Source organism: Aulostomus chinensis, chromosome 24 (assembly GCF_037954235.1).
Source record: "Aulostomus chinensis isolate RoL2024-O1b breed Wild chromosome 24, RoL_Achi_v1.0, whole genome shotgun sequence".
In the NCBI taxonomy this organism is placed as follows: Eukaryota; Metazoa; Chordata; class Actinopteri; order Syngnathiformes; family Aulostomidae; genus Aulostomus; species Aulostomus chinensis.
The window spans coordinates 6254193-6273500 of NC_141343.1; the positions used below are offsets into that span (position 1 = coordinate 6254193).

Sequence of the window (19308 nt, forward strand, 5' to 3'; positions counted from 1 at the left end):
CGGGTGGAATTTGAAAATGGAAGCAAGATGAAGAAGTCGACTGTAAAACAAACGAAACTCAGCTCTGGAAAGCCAACAGGCCAGGGGGAAAGAGAGAGAAGGAGGTGAGTTGCTGTCGCTGGTGAGACGGTGCAGTGTTTGGTTCCCCCTGTGTTCCCTGTGTTCCCCCTGTAGCGATGTCACTCCCCTCTACGGGTGCCTCACCGTTCACTCTCTGTCCTTGCATGGCAGCCAGGGATGCCTGATCAATGCTCATTGTCATCAGTGTAGCTTTAATTAGCATTTCAAGCAACAGTTGTTCAAGCAACAACTGGCTAGATAGGATAAGTTTTCCAGTCGGCACAAAAACGCTTGGAGAGGTCGAGGATTTTTCCTCTCTCTCGATTTGATTTTGGCGCATTTCAGATTGAAAAAAGGCTGGAGAGTCGTCGCAACCTGTTGTTTATGACGTTGTTGGGAACCTCGACGCGACTTGGGCTATTTGGCTCACCTACCAGACTATGACGTGAACCCAAGAAGATGCTATATGAGCACTGGTTGCACCAAGACACCTGCTTGACATTGTTGTGCTAACAGCTGTGGCTGGTGGCCATTCAGCTTTCTACAGCCACAGTTTTGTTCAGTGCTGTCAGCATTGCTTCAAGATGATTGACATCGTCTTGAGATTCACTGCAGAGTTGTGCTGCTCACGGTGCATTTGGAAGAAGAACGATTTCTACCTCAGCCATTTTGTCTTATTCAACAAACAAACGTGGCTGCTCGCCATGACTACAAGTGGACATCACCACAGAAATGGGCTGCGATCACCATATCACATGAACTACACACTCGAAAATGCTTGGCTACGGCAAGTCAAGACGATCAAAACGCGCAATTGATCAGCGTACACATTTCTACCTTCCATTCTATTTTGCTGTTGCGCCCTCTTGTGACACTAACAGAAAATAATCACACACATAAATAATCTACTTTAGTGATCACCCCGTTCTGGAATTGTTCAAATAAACATGTTCACCTCCTTGATGGGCTGTGATTTGAACTCTGTTTATTCACGTTTCCAAAATGGATGAAAAGTCACCAAATTACCATGTTTTTTTTGTCAAATCAGATGTATCGCAATATTTGACCTCGTAATTTGAAAAATCCCGGGTACGGCCCTGGCTTTGTTGAATCAGAAAAACCTTTTGAAGTCTACTTTTGCTTCAGTCAGAAAGTGGACTGTTGTTAACTCTCACAATGGTTGGTGATTGTGGAGGAAGAAAAACATCCTCATGAACCTCTTTTTAACAGACACACATTTCTAAAGAAGCAGGTTCATTTTTTTCTTTTAGCAGAGGAGGGTTTCAATCCATCGACCTCTGGGTTCTGGGCCCAGCACACTTCCTCTGCTCCACTCTGCTCTACCATTGACTGAACAGTCCTTGATTTAGGAGAGCAGGATTGTGAAAAGAACAGGAAGCTGAATTTCAAATGTTTCACAATGATAGGCTTCATCAGACTGAGAAAGAAAAGAACAGCGCCATCTTAACAGCAAGTGACCACAGTCACATGAGCGATCACATGATTGAGAAATGACAACAAACACACCTTCATCTTGGACAAAAACATAACATCAATGGTGAATCACAGATAAGACACCAGTGGTAAGAACACTAAAGTGCTGTCAAGGAGAAACATGATACGAGCAAACACACACACAAGTTCAAGAGAGAGAACTCTCCCAGAGGGAACCACTCAAAGGAGAACCATAGAGATCATCAGGCTGGATGACCTCATCAACATGAGACAGGTGGATAGGAAACAAGCTCAGAGATGTCAGGAACATGAGATCCAGGTGCTGAGAAAGCTTCAACTGGTGAGGTTCCAGAACCAAGAGAGAGGTGGAGCCTGCATCACCTACTGGAGCTTTTAGTCAAAGGTTCACACTTGGATTTGAATGCTTTTTGGAGAGACAACGTGCAGGGAGGGAGTTTGGTGATGAAGAACAAGTTCCTCTCAGCTTTAAATGGAGTTTTCAGGAGAAAAACAAACGCTCCTCTGATCCGTTGTCAGATGTGTTCTCATTGCACCACAGCCCTCCAGGTTGAGGGTTCTGATCCTAGTCAGACACATTGACTGTGATGCTGCTGAGCCTGAAGGGAGGATGAAGAAAGGAGTGTCTGAGAGAGCTTCACCAGACAAACTGTCCAGTTGAACAACAAATACTAGTCAGTATTCATGTTGCTGCTGTGACCAGGATTCAAACCAGGGCTGCTGCAGCCACAACACAGAGGACTGACCACTATAGGATCAGGGCCTCCTCAACAGCAGCTTGAGCTTCTGTGTCTTTGTCTCATTGAGACATCAAAGACAATTTGTGTCCACAAAGAAATGCATTGAGAAATCAAGGTTAGATCAAAGAAAGAATTCTAAGATCAAACACCAAACTCTGAGATCAAAGGTTGAAGTTCCCCAAGGTTCAGTTTTAGCTCAGACCCTCTTTAATATCTATGTACTGCCACTTGTCATCAGGAGACTCAGTATAAACGTCCACAGTTCTGCTGATGTCACACAGCTGGACGTCGCCATGTCTCCTGATGACTTCCTCCACGTCACCTGTTGACGTGACAGGACTCGACCAAACGTTATTTTTTGATGAAGAGGGTGTGAGACTGAGTTGGCTCAGTAGAGACGACTGGACAGCAGCAGGACAGGAGACAGGAAACAGGTTTGGACCATCTGGGCTCCACCCACTTGTATTTATTGAAGGAAATTATAAAAATCAACAAAGTAGGAAACGTTGGTTTTGCCAGTGGGTTTAAATCATGATTTATATTTGAGTGTTTATCTGTTTATTCGTCCAAGAGTAGAAGAAGTGACTCTGAGTCAAACTGGAGTCCTGGGAGATCAGGATCAGGAGGAGCATTCAGGCTGAGGTCATCAGAACAGTCAGGATGTGCTGACTCATCATCAGTGGGAATCTCAGTGTCCAATGTTGTGTAGTGAGGGACAGCACTGTTGCTGTGGCCTGATGTGGAGATGAAGGAGTCAGTGAGACACCATGAAGACAGACAGCATTGGAGGAGAACACCTTCTTTTATTACTTCAGCGCTGGCAAGAAGTGGAAGCATCAGCAGAACCACCGCAAAAATAGAACACTTTTTTTTTACACATTTTTCATGTCACCAAGCACTCTGAGCTCAACTGCCCCCTTCTGGTGTAACTACGCATGTACAGGTGAAACAATGACACTCATACCAAAAATAGTAGAAAATCATGGTGCTCATTATGACATCACACTAAATACTTTCACTCCAGAAATCAGGTCATGACATCATAAAGAAGAACAGCAGTCTCTGCCTCACAGGTGTCACATCAACAAAATCTCTCCACACTCAACAGCAGTGAGAGAGAGCAAAGCTGCTAAGAAGACAGGACTGAGAGTGGAAGAAACCTCTCAATGTTCCAGAGTTGTTTCACTGGAAGAAATCCCACTGGGAGGGAGGTTCTTGACATTTTCATCCATTTTTATTTTGGTCAGATGAACACATGATGAGCTCTACTTGGACAGAATACACCTTCCAATAGGCAGGGGTGCTGAGGCTCAGAGACCAACACAGTTGAACATCAGATCTCATCAGGACAAAGACCAAGGGGTCTGTTTTCATTTGAAAAGATTTGTTGTCAGTGAATCTGTTATTTTTTCACCAACACCTGAATGAAGGTTGGTTTCATGAAAAACTGTCATTTCTTGACTAAAAGCACAATTTTGTCAAAGAAGTGGTTTTCCAGCATCAAACTGGACTTCATTTTGTTTCCCTCATTTGGTGCCTTCAAATGTTCCCTGTAAAAATGAACACTACTCATCAGTAGGAGGCCCAGTATTGGACCATGAGCTGATCTCTGCTATGCTGCTAGATGGGAACTTGTTTGCTGATAACCACCACAGTACTGAGAGATCAGGACTTCCTCACCTGACTGCAGAGGTGTCAGGTCAGGTCAGGTCCTCTGTCGTCGTAGCAACACATTATTCTTCATGTTCTCTTCTCACCATCACCACCAGAAGAAGATGACATCAAATACAACACAAACAAGTGGAGATGGGATTGATGGAGGAGAAATAAAAAGTTCAATGTAGGTGAAGTAGAACATCCATCCATTTACTTCTGCTCATTCCTGTTAAGGGTCATGGGGGGCTGAGAGGCAGGGTTCACCCTGGACAGGTCACCAGTCCATCACAGGACCAACACATAGAGACAGACAACCATTCACACTCACAGTCACACCTACGGTCAATTTAGAGTATCAATCAGCCTCGTCCCCTCTTGATGTCTTTGGACTGTGGGAGGAAGCTGGAGTACCAGAGAGAACCCAGCAGGAACAGGGAGAACATGGAGACTCCACACAGAAAGATCCTGTGATGGAGCCGGGACTGGAACCTGGAACCTTCTTGCTGTGAGGCGACAGTGTGAACCACCGAGCCGCCACAAACAATCCAAATAAACAAAAAATACGACAAAAATCATTCAACTGAAATACAAATGTGTGTACAATAACTACAAATTATCTTTGAATGAATCAAAAAATTATTAATCAATTCCATACATTTACATTGACCTTGAGAACAGAGATGGACGATCAGGAAAACACGAGAGAACCACAAGACTGCAATGAGGAGCTCTCCTGTTGCTTTAAACATCATCACGGTGAAAACAGAAGAAGCCTGGAGCTCAGTTGTGGCGGCGCTGCAGTCACACGTCCGTGGTGTCTTCATGGTGAACTCCAGCCTCCTCATCAACCAAGCCTTCCTCTGTCGCATCACCAGCGTTGAGTTCAATGTTCTCCTGGTGTCCTGCCCGCCGCTCCTTTTTGGCCTGGAAGACATGACAGCTCACACCTCCAGTTCCTGCTGAAACAACTGCTCATAGCCAAGAACTACGAAGCTACGTCGTGTTACCTTGAAGTAGCGGTAGAAGAAGACAGCACTTAACCCCAGGATCAGATGGTGGATGAACGCTCTGATGATGAAATCACTTGTAGGCACTGAAAAACATTTAAAGTCATCACATTTGATCGATGACATCACCACTGACCACCACAGACATGTTGATGGTTGAAGATTCTTGATGGAAGGCTGCATGTTAAGGAACATGCTAACTTTTAGGAGAAGTCTCTGATTGTCCATCATCCCCAGGGCCAGACTAGAAGATGGAGACCCTTCTCTAGGAGCTGAGACTCATGCTAGTTAGCTTAGCACAATGCATGGTAGGGGGTGGGAAGTGTTAGCATAAAAGTCCCAAACAGTTGTTGCTGTGGAAGGGATGAAAAAAATTGAATATAAATGTTTTAATATAAAACAGAAAGAAAATGTTGTGTATTAATGTGTATGTGTATGAAACATAAAAGCCCCCCCATCTTTTATTTTGAAGATATCACATTGAGAGCTGAACTTACGACACTGACTTGAACAGTGAGAATTTATTCCACCCGACCAGTAGGCGGAGCTCTAACTCCTACGTGGCTTAGGCTGAGAGATTTTTCCCACAGGCCCAACGAAGCATCAGAAATCAAACGGCGCTGGCCTTGAGAAGACGTTCATCCATCGTTTGTCTCTTCATTGATCCTCAGTCTTCATCCTGTGGATCACATGTAGCGTCCAGATACCCCTCAGTCTGGAGCGACACCTCCATGAATATATCTGGGGTTGTGTATCACTTTTGTCAGACATTCTAATTTTAGAATCACACACATAGCCGGGACTACTTTCCTGACTGGGCGCAGTGATTTGGCACAGCACCTGAAATTTCAGCCACCAAAACCAAATGTTTGTTGGAGCAGGAGAGCGACTGCTGCTACTGATCATGGCCGACTTTGGAAGAGAGGAGGAGGAGGAGGAGGACTGCAGGACAAACCAACATCCTGATCCTGAGGTAGTTGATGCTAACACTTCCCACTCACTACCATTCATTATGCTAAGCTAACTTGTGGTCTGCTGGTCTCAGCTCCCTCATGGACACACAGAACATGTAATTACAACACACGTGGTTTGATTTTCTCCAACATGTGTTGAACCTCATGCAGTTTCCTCTCTCTCTTTGTTTCCTGTTTGTTCCAACTATCAGTTCAAGTCTGGGGCCTCTTGCAACGAGATCACTTCCTGTCAGGTGAGTTTAGACACTGAGTTTGAAGTGGGACCTGCACGTGAGCAAATGATAGGACTCACAAATGTTTCTGGAGACTGGAAGGGAAAATCACAATGAGCTAACACTTCCCACCCACTACTATTCAATGTGCTAAGCTAACTAGCGTGAGTCTCAGCTCCCTAGAGAAGGGTCTCTATCTCCTTGTCTGGTTCTGGGGATGATGGACAAGAAGCAGATTTCCCAGAAGGTTGGTGGATTCATTTAACAGACTACTTCTACACCTACGCCATCGTTCCACTATTATTCTGAAAATGACAACAGTCCAGATTTAATCAGGATTCTATAAAGAGTTTATTCTGGGTGGGTTTTCAGAGCTGAGCATTTCTCAATGAAAACGTAGGATAGACCAATATTATTTGGGTTTGAGGCTTTTCTATCATGAATGAACTTCAGGAGGAATTAAAACTGTAGAGTCTCACAGTGTGAGACACTTTTAACTGGACAGGAGACAAACAAATGACAGTGAACTTTAGCTCCGCCCTTCGTCTCTCAGACTAGCCTAGCTAGTTAGAATTAGCCAGCTAGACTATTTTCCATAGTCATGTTTACAGCTTCATCAGAATGTTGTCATTTTCAGGATAAAAACAAGAACCAGGGGCCTCATGTATCAATGAGGTTTACGCAAGAAAAACTTGCTTACACCAGGATCGACGCTCACGTTCAGATGTATCAACGCAAAAAGTTTGTCGATTCTTGCGATGTTTCACGCCAACTCTGGAGGTGCAGTAGAACTTGGCGGAAAGCCGATTCTTGCGTCAACTGCACTTTGGTCCGTTGGCGACACCCTGTGGTGGTGTTTGGTAACTGACATTATTTGACAACCGCACATACATCGGGCACAAAAAAGCCTTCCAGCAGGAGATGGCGGACCGTTCCAGGGTGAGCCAGTTGACCCTCAACCGGGCCAGGCCCTGGGTGGTGGAGCTGATCATTGAACAGGCCAATATCAAAGCACATTTTGCAGCAATAGCCGGATTCTCTCATTTATTGGGAGCCACTGACAGCACTCATGTTGCCACAAAAGCACCATCCCATGAACACGCTTACGTTCATCGTAAGGGTTTCCCCTTCATCAATGTGCAGATCATTGATGCGCAGAGGCTGGAGGGATGGACACCGACGCCAGCCGGGCGGCCGTCATTGTACGCTAGAATTTCATTTCCACAATGTGAATGGGTAAGAATCTACTACATGATTCATGAAACCAGATTAATTTATTTCGTCCACGAAACGTTCCAGAACATTGATCAAGCAGTTCAGGCTCATTGATCCCTGTTACGTCCTCCTGTGACTGCAGGACCGCCTGTGTGAGGACGGGCTGGCCCGAATGCCGCTGGTCCTGGCGGATGACTCTGAGCGGGTGGACGGGCTGGCGCGGGAGCCGGCAGGGGTACTGCCCGATAGCGGCATGGCTGACGGATCAATTTCTATTAAACATATTGGTTTATTTAATGGCTGATTCTGTGTATTTGTTGCCTTCACATCTGTAGCAAAGCATGTGGAAATGTTGCGTAAGAAATGGAGCTGCCAGTTGCTCTCCAGGCTCTGAGTCAGCGTGCGTGGTGGTGACAACCATGAATTTGCATATTAAAAGGTGGGCATAACAGGGGCGGCCCGGTTGCTCCGAAATCTGTGCTCAATTCCACGCTGATTGGGATGTATCAAGGAAACGTGCGTGGATTCCGGCGTTCGCACATATTGACACAGCCGGATTTTTTTGTGCTTACGCAACTTTCACGATTCTTGCTACCGCTGTTCTTTAGTATGAGATCCACGCAAGTATTGATACATGAGGCCCCAGGAGAACAGAGGAGTAGAAAGCGCATGTAAATGTAGTCAGGGTCACATTCCTCTGTCTGACTCCAGCTCGTCCTGTTGTCACCTGCTATGATGAGGTGGAGCTCCTGGCTCTCAGAGGAGAAGTGATGGAGGAAAACATGGGACAGGTGATAAACACATCTGTAGTCCCCTCGGTGGGTGTGGTCTGCTGCTGAGAACAGGAACCGGGCGGAGTGATTGAGCGCTGGTAGGGTGTAGTTCTGTGCTGTGCTGGAGGTGGAGAAGATGAGCTGGAACACGCCTCCTGGGTACTGTGGTTCAACAGAGCAACTGATGGTGAAGTTGGAGCCCCGGAGCAGCAGAGTCTCCTGCTGCCTCACCTCAGAGACGCCGTCAGTGAAGGCAGAGAAGGAGATGTTTGGCTGGACCAGCAAATCTGTGGAGGGGGGGGCAGAGGAAAGGCTGACTCAGCAGAAGTGCTGGTGTCACTGAGGAAGCAGCAGCTTGTTTGGAATGTCCAGTTTTACCTGAACACACCACCATCAGCCTGGTATCACTATGAACTTCATCAGTCTCCAGTACACACTCCTGCAGTCCAGATGCTGACTGGACACAAGAAGACCTGATCCACCACACAGGCCTGGATAGTGAGTCCCGCCTTTCATTTGTTAAAGCAGCAGAGCCACAATTCATCTGTCTACACACTGCAGAGGCAGACTGGTGGAGCCATTCAGAACCCCCAGGGGCCGCTGGTCTCCACTCTCCCCGGTGTTTGATCTCAAGGGTTCCAGCACAGCGACTGGGCTCTCCCACCATCCTGACTCCATCAGGCTCTGAGCAGACACAGGAATCATGAGTGGTAGAAGTGAAGCAGTGAGATGAAGCAGATCCATGACCTTCACCTGAGCAGACGAGGCCAACGCTTTTCCCAGGTAAGCAGGTCTTCATCACTGAGCCAGACCTTCCACAGTTTAGCAGAACAGATTCATCTCCACCACACTGGAACTTTCCTGCCATGACTGGGGTCTCCATGTCTGTATACGGGCCCCCCTGGAGGAGGGACGGAGCCCCACACCCCAACTCTCTACACACCACCTCTGCATCCTGCAGGCCAAAATCCTCCTCACACACAGAGGACCACGACTGGTTAGACTTCACCTCCAGTCTGCCTGAGCACAGACTGGACCCCCCCACCAGCCTGACAGACTCTGTGGAGACATCAGGAAATCATCATTATTATAAGAGTCACCCATTTTCTCAGCTACTCATCCTGCTTAACCTCATTGGAATCACAAGAACCAAGAATGTAATTTGCTTCAAATTCATCTGGGAAGCTTAATAATATGAGCACATTTCATTGATAACTCAACTGAATCCAAACTATCGTTGGTTGTGTTCCTCAAAAATCTTCATCACAGTCTGACAAAGTCTGCAAACGGCACTTATTTCATCTGCCTTGTTACTTGCTGATTTGTCTTTTAAACCAAAGAGTAACAAAATGTCAGCTGTCAAAGCTGCAGGTGCTGCTCTGACCTCATCCACCATGACAGTCCATCTTCTTACTGAAATGGTGACGGCGCATGGAGGTGACAGAAGTGGAGACGATCAATCACTGGATCAAGACTAAGGGCTGGAATATTTATGGATCTGCCAAAAACAAAGAGAGGTCGTGTGCCTCAGGACAAAAACTGCTGAAACACCAGATTTGAGATGCGGATTCTGAATAGGGGGCGGCATGGTGATGCAGTGGTTAGCACTAACGCCTATCAGCAAGAAGTTTCCAGGTTCGAGCCCCGGCTGGCACATAGGATCTTTCTGTGTGGAGTTTGCATGTTCTCCCTGTGCCTGCTTCCTGCCCTCCATGACTAAAACATGAATGTATCGAGCTGAAGCGGCTGAGTCGAAGGTCAGTGAAACATTGAACATGGACTTTGAAACATGCATGTTTCAAAGGAAAAAATCATAAAAGTCACGAACTCTGACTCAGCTGTATGAGCTCGATACATCCATGTTTTAGTCATGGAAGCCAACGGGGTCAAAGGACGGGGACAGTAGAAAAGTGGCCGATCATGGATCATGATCATTTCTGTGCTTTCTTTCTACACTTGGTTTTTCCAATGTTTCACATGAGCCCAAAAGAGAAGATCAACAAGCGAGCAGATTGAAACACCAAGAGCAGAGACAGTTGCAACTCAAGCACACATTTTTGAATTTTGTGCCTTCAGTAAAGAGAAGTGCTCATCGTCACTGAATAATGTGCGCATGGGAGGTTCAATGTGCGCATGGAGTGTAATACACGCTTGTGGTGGACATTTGGCGAAAATTTGACAGCATAGTTGCAGCGAATTAGCTCTGCTTTTGATGCTCACATGTAAAATAAATGACAAATAAAGCTATATTTTTCTAAAACGCATCATCATGAAATATAAATTGAAAGTCACTAATTAAATCAATGTGTTGCGCACCTCTATGTTAGTGTCAATAATGTTACCTGAGCAGGTGATTTCCACAATTAGGGAACTAGATGTGTTTGATGATCTCACACACTCCTTCAGTGGAGATGTAGACTGAACACACCAAGAGTTGATGAACCACATGAGTCCTTCTGAGGACTCGTCTCTCTGCAGTGTTGAGACAGCAGAACCACAGTCCAGCCATCTACATATCACATCTGTTTTCTTCAGGGTCCAGGACCAGCCTGTCTGTGCTGGTCTCCACTCTCCCAGGTGTTTCACCTCCAGTCTACCAGCACAGTGGTTTGCTCCTCCCACCAACCTGACATCATCAGCATCTGAGCAGAGACATGAGGATCATTAATACATGAATATGCAACAGGACAGAGGAGGACCTGAACCAAAGCTCCACCTGAGCAGATGAGTCCAACTGATCTGCCAGGTGAGCAGGTGTTTCCAGACCCTGAGAGTCCACAGTCCAGGAGGGAAGATTCATGGCCCTCACACTGGAACTCCTGAGCCCAGAATGGAGACTCTGCTGTTCCAAAAAGTCCCCCCTCCAGGACTGAAGGTGTCCCACATCTCAGCTCTCCACACAGCACCTCTGCATCCTGCATGTCAAAGTCACCTTCACACACCGAGGACCACAGCTGGTTAGATTTCACCTCCAGTCTGCCAGAGCAAAGGTTCGACCCGTCCACCAACCTGACAGACTCTGAAAAAGACACCAAGAGGCAGATTCATGATTAGAATGAATTAGGGGTGACAAAGCCCCGGAGCGTGGGTGATAAGGTGACAAAAAATAGTCAACTCGTGAAACAATAAAAAATATTCATGATATGAAATAAAGATTAAAGAAAATCAAGAATCAGAAATGCAAAAATCAAATATTCTTTATTTTCCTCCTTAATATGCAGATATACAAGTTATTGCTGCATCATTGCACAGCTATCTATCTATCTATATATATTTATATGTACCTATATCTATATCTATACCTATACACACACACACATATCACTGTTAGCTTGTCTTTTACATGGGAAGCCAAAATAAGTCCACACAACTGATTTGTTTGATGAAGGAATGTCCACTACTTGTTCGACTTCGTATTCTACCATTTAGAAATAATTGTTTCACTTTGTCTTCTTTGATGGCATTGCTACAGTGTTCTTCTTCTTCTTGTAATACGTATATCGTGGGCGAGAGGGTCAAAACTCATCAGTGTTAGTGGTGCACGGTACCGATTCACATTGATTTTTTTTTTTTTTGCATTGATTCTTATTCCGTGCATCTTTGAATCTTATTTTACGTTTTTTTTAATTTAAAGAATTTTTATGACGCGAAATTTCGTAACACCCCTAGAATGAATTCATATTAACTAGCAAAAACCTGAGAATGAGACAGAAAAAAAGGATTTGCAAGGAATTTATCCTCCTTGGAATAATTCATGGGACGTAATATCTAATATCCTACATATGTAAACAGAGAACACAACTGGAATCTCTGGTTTTCATTATCATCATGACCCTTGTCCAGTTCTAGCACTGGTGGCCAAGGGAAAGGAAATGTGATGGGAGGGTTGCTGATTCAATCCTCAGCATAAAGTGGAAGAAACAGTGTAAATGACTCCGACGTAGGTCTGTTTTTTTAGTTAAAATTGCCAGTGAGCTCTTTTGTGTGAAAGCAATTTTCAGTATTTGAGGCTTTCATTTTTAATGGCATCCAGTTAAGTTTCTGTTTGAGCGCCTCTTGCAGGCAGCAATTTGATGCCTGCACAGAATGAAGCGAGGTTAAACGGTTTTCCTGAGATGTTCTGATCCTGGAAAGACACTGAAGCTCCTGGCTGGAATTGGAACAAGGAATTCTGTGATCATTTGTGTGATGCCAACTTATGGGAATCAGAGAACTTGATTGTGTGTTGAGATGAAGGCTATGCTAACATGAGCTTCCCTCACAACTGTTTCTCAGTCATGTTAGCTTTTCTACCTCGCCACATGAGCACACTATCAGTGAACATGACTCATTTTTGTTCTCAATTTTTGTGTATTTTGTTCATGTTGCTAATCTGATGCTAATATTTTGTGTGTTTTTACAAGAGCTTATTAGCAGCAAGTACTGTCGCCTCACAGCAAGAAGGTTCTGGGTTCGAGCCCCAGCTCAAGCACGGGGTATTTCTGTGTGGAGTCTGCATGTTCTCGCTGTGCCTGTGTGGGTTCTCTCTGGTACTCCAGCTTCCTCTCATAGTCCAAATCATGCAAGAGGGGACAAAGTTAATTAAATACTCTAAACTGACTGTAGGTGTGACTGTGAGTGTGACTGGTTGTCTGTCTCAATGTATTGGCCCTGTGATGGACTGGTGACCTGTTCAGTGTGAAACCCGCCTCTCACCCCAAGGCTAATGGGATAGGTTCTAGCCCGCCCACAACCCTTAACAGGATAAGCGCTCGAAAATGGATGAATGGACAAGAGCTTACGTCAAATCATTTGTCTGTCTATGAGCTCTTCCAGTTTTTTTTCTGTGACAAGGATGTAACAGAAAAACAGTAAATTATATAAGAATACTTCTAAAAGCTGGACAGGATTGAAAGGCCACTGAAAACATAAGTACACTTCACCTTTGTCTCGCCAGGATTCAGTAACAAGCAGCACTACTGCTTTACTTATTAACACCAACGAGGCAAGGCTCTCAGTCGTGTGACTGAGCGCCTTGTGTTTGATGATAGTGAATATAATCAGGGTTCTCCTGCAAATGTGAGTCAGTCTCAGTGAGTTTCCTCGGACTAAATAAAGGTTACAAAAAGACATTGGAATATCATCATTGCCAGAATAATAGAGGAATATTTGTGTGCATGTCAACAACCAAAGTCTACTTGTCCTGGATCACAGTCACATGACTGTTGGTGTCAATCATGTTACCTGAGCAGGTGATTTCCAGGATGGTGGAACGAGAAGAGTTCCATGAACTCACACACTCCTTCAGTGTTGATGTAGACTGAACACACTCAGAGTTGATGAACCACATGAGTCGTTCTGAGGACTCGTCTCTCTCCTGTGTTGAGACAGCAGAACCACAGTCCAGCCGTCTACATATCACAGCTGTTTCCTTCAGGCTCCAGGACCAGCCTGTCTCTGCTGGTCTCCACTCTCCCAGGTGTTTCACCTCCAATCTACCAGCACAGTGGTTTGCTCCTCCCACCAACCTGACATCATCAGCATCTGAGCAGAGACAAGAGGATCATTAATACATGAATATGCAACAGGACTGAGGAGGACCTGAACCAAAGCTCCACCTGAGCAGATGAGTCCAACTGATCTGCCAGGTGAGCAGGTGTTTCCAGACCCTGAGAGTCCACAGTCCAGGAGGGAAGATTCATGACCCTCACACTGGAACTCCTGTGCCCAGAATGGAGACTCTGCTGGACCCAAAAGTCCCCCCTCCAGGACTGAAGGTGGCCCACATCTCAGCTCTCCACACAGCACCTCTGCATCCTGCATGTCAAAGTCATCTTCACACACCGAGGACCACAGCTGGTTAGATTTCACCTCCAGTCTGCCAGAGCAAAGGTTCGACCCGTCCACCAGCCTGACAGACTCTGAAAAAGACACCAAGAGGCAGATTCATGATTAGAATGAATTCATGTTAACATGAACCATTCACACATCTGACATGTTACCGTGCAAAAACCAAGTTGAGAAAGAAAAAAGAAAAAAACATCAGTGAGAAAGAAAAGATAGATTTCTAAGGATAGTCCTTGAAATAATTTCAGTCACTCTGAAGAGCTCTGTGTATGCTCGGGGTCAAAGGTACAAACCACAAGAACCTGGTGAATGATACTTCAAAGCAGAGACGGCATCTGGATGGCTGTGGCTAAAAAGAAGTGAGCAGTGGCTAAACCAGTCTGCCAGCGGAGAGGGGGGGGGGTCAGAGATGAATTGTGAAGACTGGAAGAGCGGAGGGAGCAGTTCCAGGATGCTGGTTCTGCTGTCAAGCCCCATTGAGGTGTCCAGGGCTAGTAGACGAAACACCCGTTAAGTGGGGTGCCGGCTTGAAAACCTTGTGAAGTTCCAGCTCCGTCCTCAGTTGAATGACATCTGAAGGTAGCGACTTCTATGCCAACCATCTCACATAAAGAGCAGGAGGAAACGTCTGCCAAGTGTGGTGGCTGTGGTATCTATCGTTTTAAAGACATTTATGTGATTGCTGAAGCTGGGAAACATGATTCCTGCTTGTTCCTCCAGAAACCATCTAAAATCCCACATGTGGAAATCAGATAACACAACTGCAGTGGCAGCCAAAAGCAGTGATTCTCAAACAGGTGGAAAACCCAAATATTTTTTTTAAGTAAAACTAGTCAAGATTGTTTTGAAACAATGAATACTATACCATCTACCACTGCTGTAGATGAATAGAGCCACTATGCTACTGTTTGCTAAATCATGGTCATAATGGTTGTTCTTGGCTCGGAAAGTTTTACAACCACTGGCCTGAAGGATGAAATGAGCTTGTGACATTGGGTTGCTGGTTCAATCCTCAGGACTGGTAGGAGGAAGGAGCCACCCTCATTAGCACAACCAAGGTGCCCTTTAGCAAGGCTCTCAGAGGTGGTACTGAGCAGCTTGTGTTCTATGATCGTGAACATGGTCAGGGTGCTCTCAGTGAGTTTCCTCTGACTAAATAAAGGTTAAAAAAAATTGGAGTACTGTCATTGTCAGAATAATACAGGACTATTTGTGTGCATGTAAGAAGACAAAGTCAACTTGTCCTGGATCACAGGAGCATGACTGTTAGTGTCAATAATGTTACCTGAGCAGGTGATTTCCTGGCTTGTAGTGCTCAATTTGTTCCATGAACTCACACACTCCTTCAGTGTTGATGTAGACTGAACAGACTCAGAGTCGAGGAACCACATGAGTCGTTCTGAGGACTCGTCTCTCTCCTGCGTTGAGACAGCAGAACCACAGTCCAACCATCTACATATCACAGCTGTTTCCTTCAGGGTCAAGGGCCTGTCTGACTCCGCTGCTCTCCACTCTCCCAGGTGTTTCACCTCCAGTCTACCAGCACAGCGGTTTGCTCCTCCCACCAACCTGACATCATCAGCATCTGAGCAGAGACAAGAGGATCATTAATACATGAATATGCAACAGGACGGAGGTGGACCTGAACCAAAGCTCCACCTGAGCAGATGAGTCCAACTGATCTGCCAGGTGAGCAGGTCTTTCCAGACCCTGAGAGTCCACAGTCCAGGAGGGAAGATTCATGACCCTCACACTGGAACTCCTGAGCCCAGAATGGAGACTCTGCTGTTCCAAAAAGTCCCCCCTCCAGGACTGAAGGTGGCCCACATCTCAGCTCTCCACACAGCACCTCTGCATCCTGCATGTCAAAGTCACCTTCACACACCGAGGACCACAGCTGGTTAGATTTCACCTCCAGTCTGCCAGAGCAAAGGTTCGACCCGTCCACCAGCCTGACAGACTCTGAAAAAGACACCAAGAGGCAGATTCATGATGAGAATGAATTCATGTTAACATGAACTCACCTGTTCATGACTCTGACATGTTAACTAGCAAAAACCTGAGAATGAGACAGGACAACATACGTAGATTTGCAAGGGTTTTATCCTCCCTGGAACAATTCATGTGATCTAATGTGTTCCTCTGATGGGATAAAAGTTTTTAAAAAAAAGAGTCTCAATATTATCGTCATCAGAATAAAAAAAAAAGAAGAATATTTGTGTGGATGTGACTATTTAAAGATAACTTGTCCTGGATCTGGTGCCCATCATGTTACCTGAGCAGGTGATTTCCAGGATGGTGGAACGAGAGCTGACACTTGATGTCACACACTCCTTGAGTATCCATTTATACTGAACACACACAGACTCGATGTACCACATGAGTCCTTCTGAGGACTCGTCTCTCTCCTGTGTTGAGACAGCAGAACCACAGTCCAGCCATCTACATATCACAGCTGTTTTCTTCAGGCTCCAGGACCAGTCTGTCTGTGCTGGTCTCCACTCTCCCAGGTGGTTCACCTCCAGTCTACCAGCACAGTGGTTTGCTCCTCCCACCAACCTGACATCATCAGCATCTGAGCAGAGACAAGAGGATCATTAATACATGAATATGCAACAGGACTGAGGAGGACCTGAACCAAAGCTCCACCTGAGCAGATGAGTCCAACTGATCTGCCAGGTGAGCAGGTGTTTCCAGACCCTGAGAGTCCACAGTCCAGGAGGGAAGATTCATGACCCTCACACTGGAACTCCTGTGCCCAGAATGGAGACTCTGCTGGACCCAAAAGTCCCCCCTCCAGGACTGAAGGTGTCCCACATCTCAGCTCTCCACACAGCACCTCTGCATCCTGCATGTCAAAGTCATCTTCACACACCGAGGACCACAGCTGGTTAGATTTCACCTCCAGTCTGCCAGAGCAAAGGTTCGACCCGTCCACCAGCCTGACAGACTCTGAAAAAGACACCAAGAGGCAGATTCATGATTAGAATGAATTCATGTTAACATGAACCATTCACACATCTGACATGTTACCGTGCAAAAACCAAGTTGAGAAAGAAAAAAGAAAAAAACATCAGTGAGAAAGAAAAGATAGATTTCTAAGGATAGTCCTTGAAATAATTTCAGTCACTCTGAAGAGCTCTGTGTATGCTCGGGGTCAAAGGTACAAACCACAAGAACCTGGTGAATGATACTTCAAAGCAGAGACGGCATCTGGATGGCTGTGGCTAAAAAGAAGTGAGCAGTGGCTAAACCAGTCTGCCAGCGGAGAGGGGGGGGGGGTCAGAGATGAATTGTGAAGACTGGAAGAGCGGAGGGAGCAGTTCCAGGATGCTGGTTCTGCTGTCAAGCCCCATTGAGGTGTCCAGGGCTAGTAGACGAAACACCCGTTAAGTGGGGTGCCGGCTTGAAAACCTTGTGAAGTTCCAGCTCCGTCCTCAGTTGAATGACATCTGAAGGTAGCGACTTCTATGCCAACCATCTCACATAAAGAGCAGGAGGAAACGTCTGCCAAGTGTGGTGGCTGTGGTATCTATCGTTTTAAAGACATTTATGTGATTGCTGAAGCTGGGAAACATGATTCCTGCTTGTTCCTCCAGAAACCATCTAAAATCCCACATGTGGAAATCAGATAACACAACTGCAGTGGCAGCCAAAAGCAGTGATTCTCAAACAGGTGGAAAACCCAAATATTTTTTTTAAGTAAAACTAGTCAAGATTGTTTTGAAACAATGAATACTATACCATCTACCACTGCTGTAGATGAATAGAGCCACTATGCTACTGTTTGCTAAATCATGGTCATAATGGTTGTTCTTGGCTCGGAAAGTTTTACAACCACTGGCCTGAAGGATGAAATGAGCTTGTGACATTGGGTTGCTGGTTCAATCCTCAGGACTGGTAGGAGGAAGGAGCCACCCTCATTAGCACAACCAAGGTGCCCTTTAGCAAGGCTCTCAGAGGTGGTACTGAGCAGCTTGTGTTCTATGATCGTGAACATGGTCAGGGTGCTCTCAGTGAGTTTCCTCTGACTAAATAAAGGTTAAAAAAAATTGGAGTACTGTCATTGTCAGAATAATACAGGACTATTTGTGTGCATGTAAGAAGACAAAGTCAACTTGTCCTGGATCACAGGAGCATGACTGTTAGTGTCAATAATGTTACCTGAGCAGGTGATTTCCTGGCTTGTAGTGCTCAATTTGTTCCATGAACTCACACACTCCTTCAGTGTTGATGTAGACTGAACAGACTCAGAGTCGAGGAACCACATGAGTCGTTCTGAGGACTCGTCTCTCTCCTGCGTTGAGACAGCAGAACCACAGTCCAACCATCTACATATCACAGCTGTTTCCTTCAGGGTCAAGGGCCTGTCTGACTCCGCTGCTCTCCACTCTCCCAGGTGTTTCACCTCCAGTCTACCAGCACAGCGGTTTGCTCCTCCCACCAACCTGACATCATCAGCATCTGAGCAGAGACAAGAGGATCATTAATACATGAATATGCAACAGGACGGAGGTGGACCTGAACCAAAGCTCCACCTGAGCAGATGAGTCCAACTGATCTGCCAGGTGAGCAGGTCTTTCCAGACCCTGAGAGTCCACAGTCCAGGAGGGAAGATTCATGACCCTCACACTGGAACTCCTGAGCCCAGAATGGAGACTCTGCTGTTCCAAAAAGTCCCCCCTCCAGGACTGAAGGTGGCCCACATCTCAGCTCTCCACACAGCACCTCTGCATCCTGCATGTCAAAGTCACCTTCACACACCGAGGACCACAGCTGGTTAGATTTCACCTCCAGTCTGCCAGAGCAAAGGTTCGACCCGTCCACCAGCCTGACAGACTCTGAAAAAGACACCAAGAGGCAGATTCATGATGAGAATGAATTCATGTTAACATGAACTCACCTGTTCATGACTCTGACATGTTAACTAGCAAAAACCTGAGAATGAGACAGGACAACATACGTAGATTTGCAAGGGTTTTATCCTCCCTGGAACAATTCATGTGATCTAATGTGTTCCTCTGATGGGATAAAAGTTTTTAAAAAAAAGAGTCTCAATATTATCGTCATCAGAATAAAAAAAAAAGAAGAATATTTGTGTGGATGTGACTATTTAAAGATAACTTGTCCTGGATCTGGTGCCCATCATGTTACCTGAGCAGGTGATTTCCAGGATGGTGGAACGAGAGCTGACACTTGATGTCACACACTCCTTGAGTATCCATTTATACTGAACACACACAGACTCGATGTACCACATGAGTCCTTCTGAGGACTCGTCTCTCTCCTGTGTTGAGACAGCAGAACCACAGTCCAGCCATCTACATATCACAGCTGTTTTCTTCAGGCTCCAGGACCAGTCTGTCTGTGCT

At 45.7% G+C, this 19308-nt stretch overlaps 1 protein-coding gene and 1 long non-coding RNA gene across 4 annotated transcripts; one reads left to right on the forward strand and one right to left on the reverse strand.

Annotated features, from left to right (window-relative positions):
* Nucleotides 1-73: 73 nt before the first annotated feature.
* LOC147238506 (uncharacterized) lies at nucleotides 74-8728 on the forward strand. The gene is made up of 4 exons (XR_015111783.1): nucleotides 74-104; nucleotides 5818-5909; nucleotides 6102-6143; nucleotides 8672-8728. It is a non-coding gene; the product is annotated as an uncharacterized LOC147238506 (long non-coding RNA).
* LOC147238507 (scavenger receptor cysteine-rich type 1 protein M130-like) lies at nucleotides 2676-19279 on the reverse strand. 3 transcript variants are annotated; one of them, XR_015111775.1, is made up of 17 exons: nucleotides 19091-19279; nucleotides 18475-18777; nucleotides 18101-18400; nucleotides 16586-16888; nucleotides 16212-16511; nucleotides 15596-15898; nucleotides 15222-15521; nucleotides 13708-14010; nucleotides 13334-13633; nucleotides 10827-11129; nucleotides 10453-10752; nucleotides 8864-9169; nucleotides 8489-8794; nucleotides 8065-8397; nucleotides 4937-5022; nucleotides 3954-4853; nucleotides 2676-3007 (listed from the first exon to the last, which is right to left on the reverse strand). XR_015111775.1 is itself a non-coding variant. In XM_086197209.1 (16 exons), the coding sequence occupies exons 1-16, from the start codon at nucleotides 19194-19196 to the stop codon at nucleotides 4731-4733; spliced, it is 4059 nt and encodes a 1352-aa protein (XP_086053335.1). In that variant the 5' UTR covers nucleotides 19197-19279; the 3' UTR covers nucleotides 3026-4730. The 3 variants fall into 3 exon arrangements, 2 of the variants coding, with proteins under 2 accessions (XP_086053335.1, XP_086053333.1); XM_086197209.1 differs by lacking the exon at nucleotides 2676-3007 and having other exon boundaries at nucleotides 3026-4853; nucleotides 11043-11129; XM_086197207.1 differs by lacking the exon at nucleotides 2676-3007 and having other exon boundaries at nucleotides 3026-4853.
* Nucleotides 19280-19308: the final 29 nt, after the last annotated feature.

Bases quoted from the DNA above. Each gene is read 5' to 3' on its own strand.
- LOC147238507 (XM_086197207.1), bottom strand. From the start codon at position 19,196: ATGTGGTACATCGAGTCTGTGTGTGTTCAGTATAAATGGATACTCAAG. The intron at 18,401-18,474 runs GTGGAGCTTTGG...GTCTCTGCTCAG, and splicing joins AGTTGGACTCATCTGCTCAG to ATGCTGATGATGTCAGGTTG. The intron at 13,634-13,707 runs GTGGAGCTTTGG...GTCTCTGCTCAG, and splicing joins AGTTGGACTCATCTGCTCAG to ATGCTGATGATGTCAGGTTG.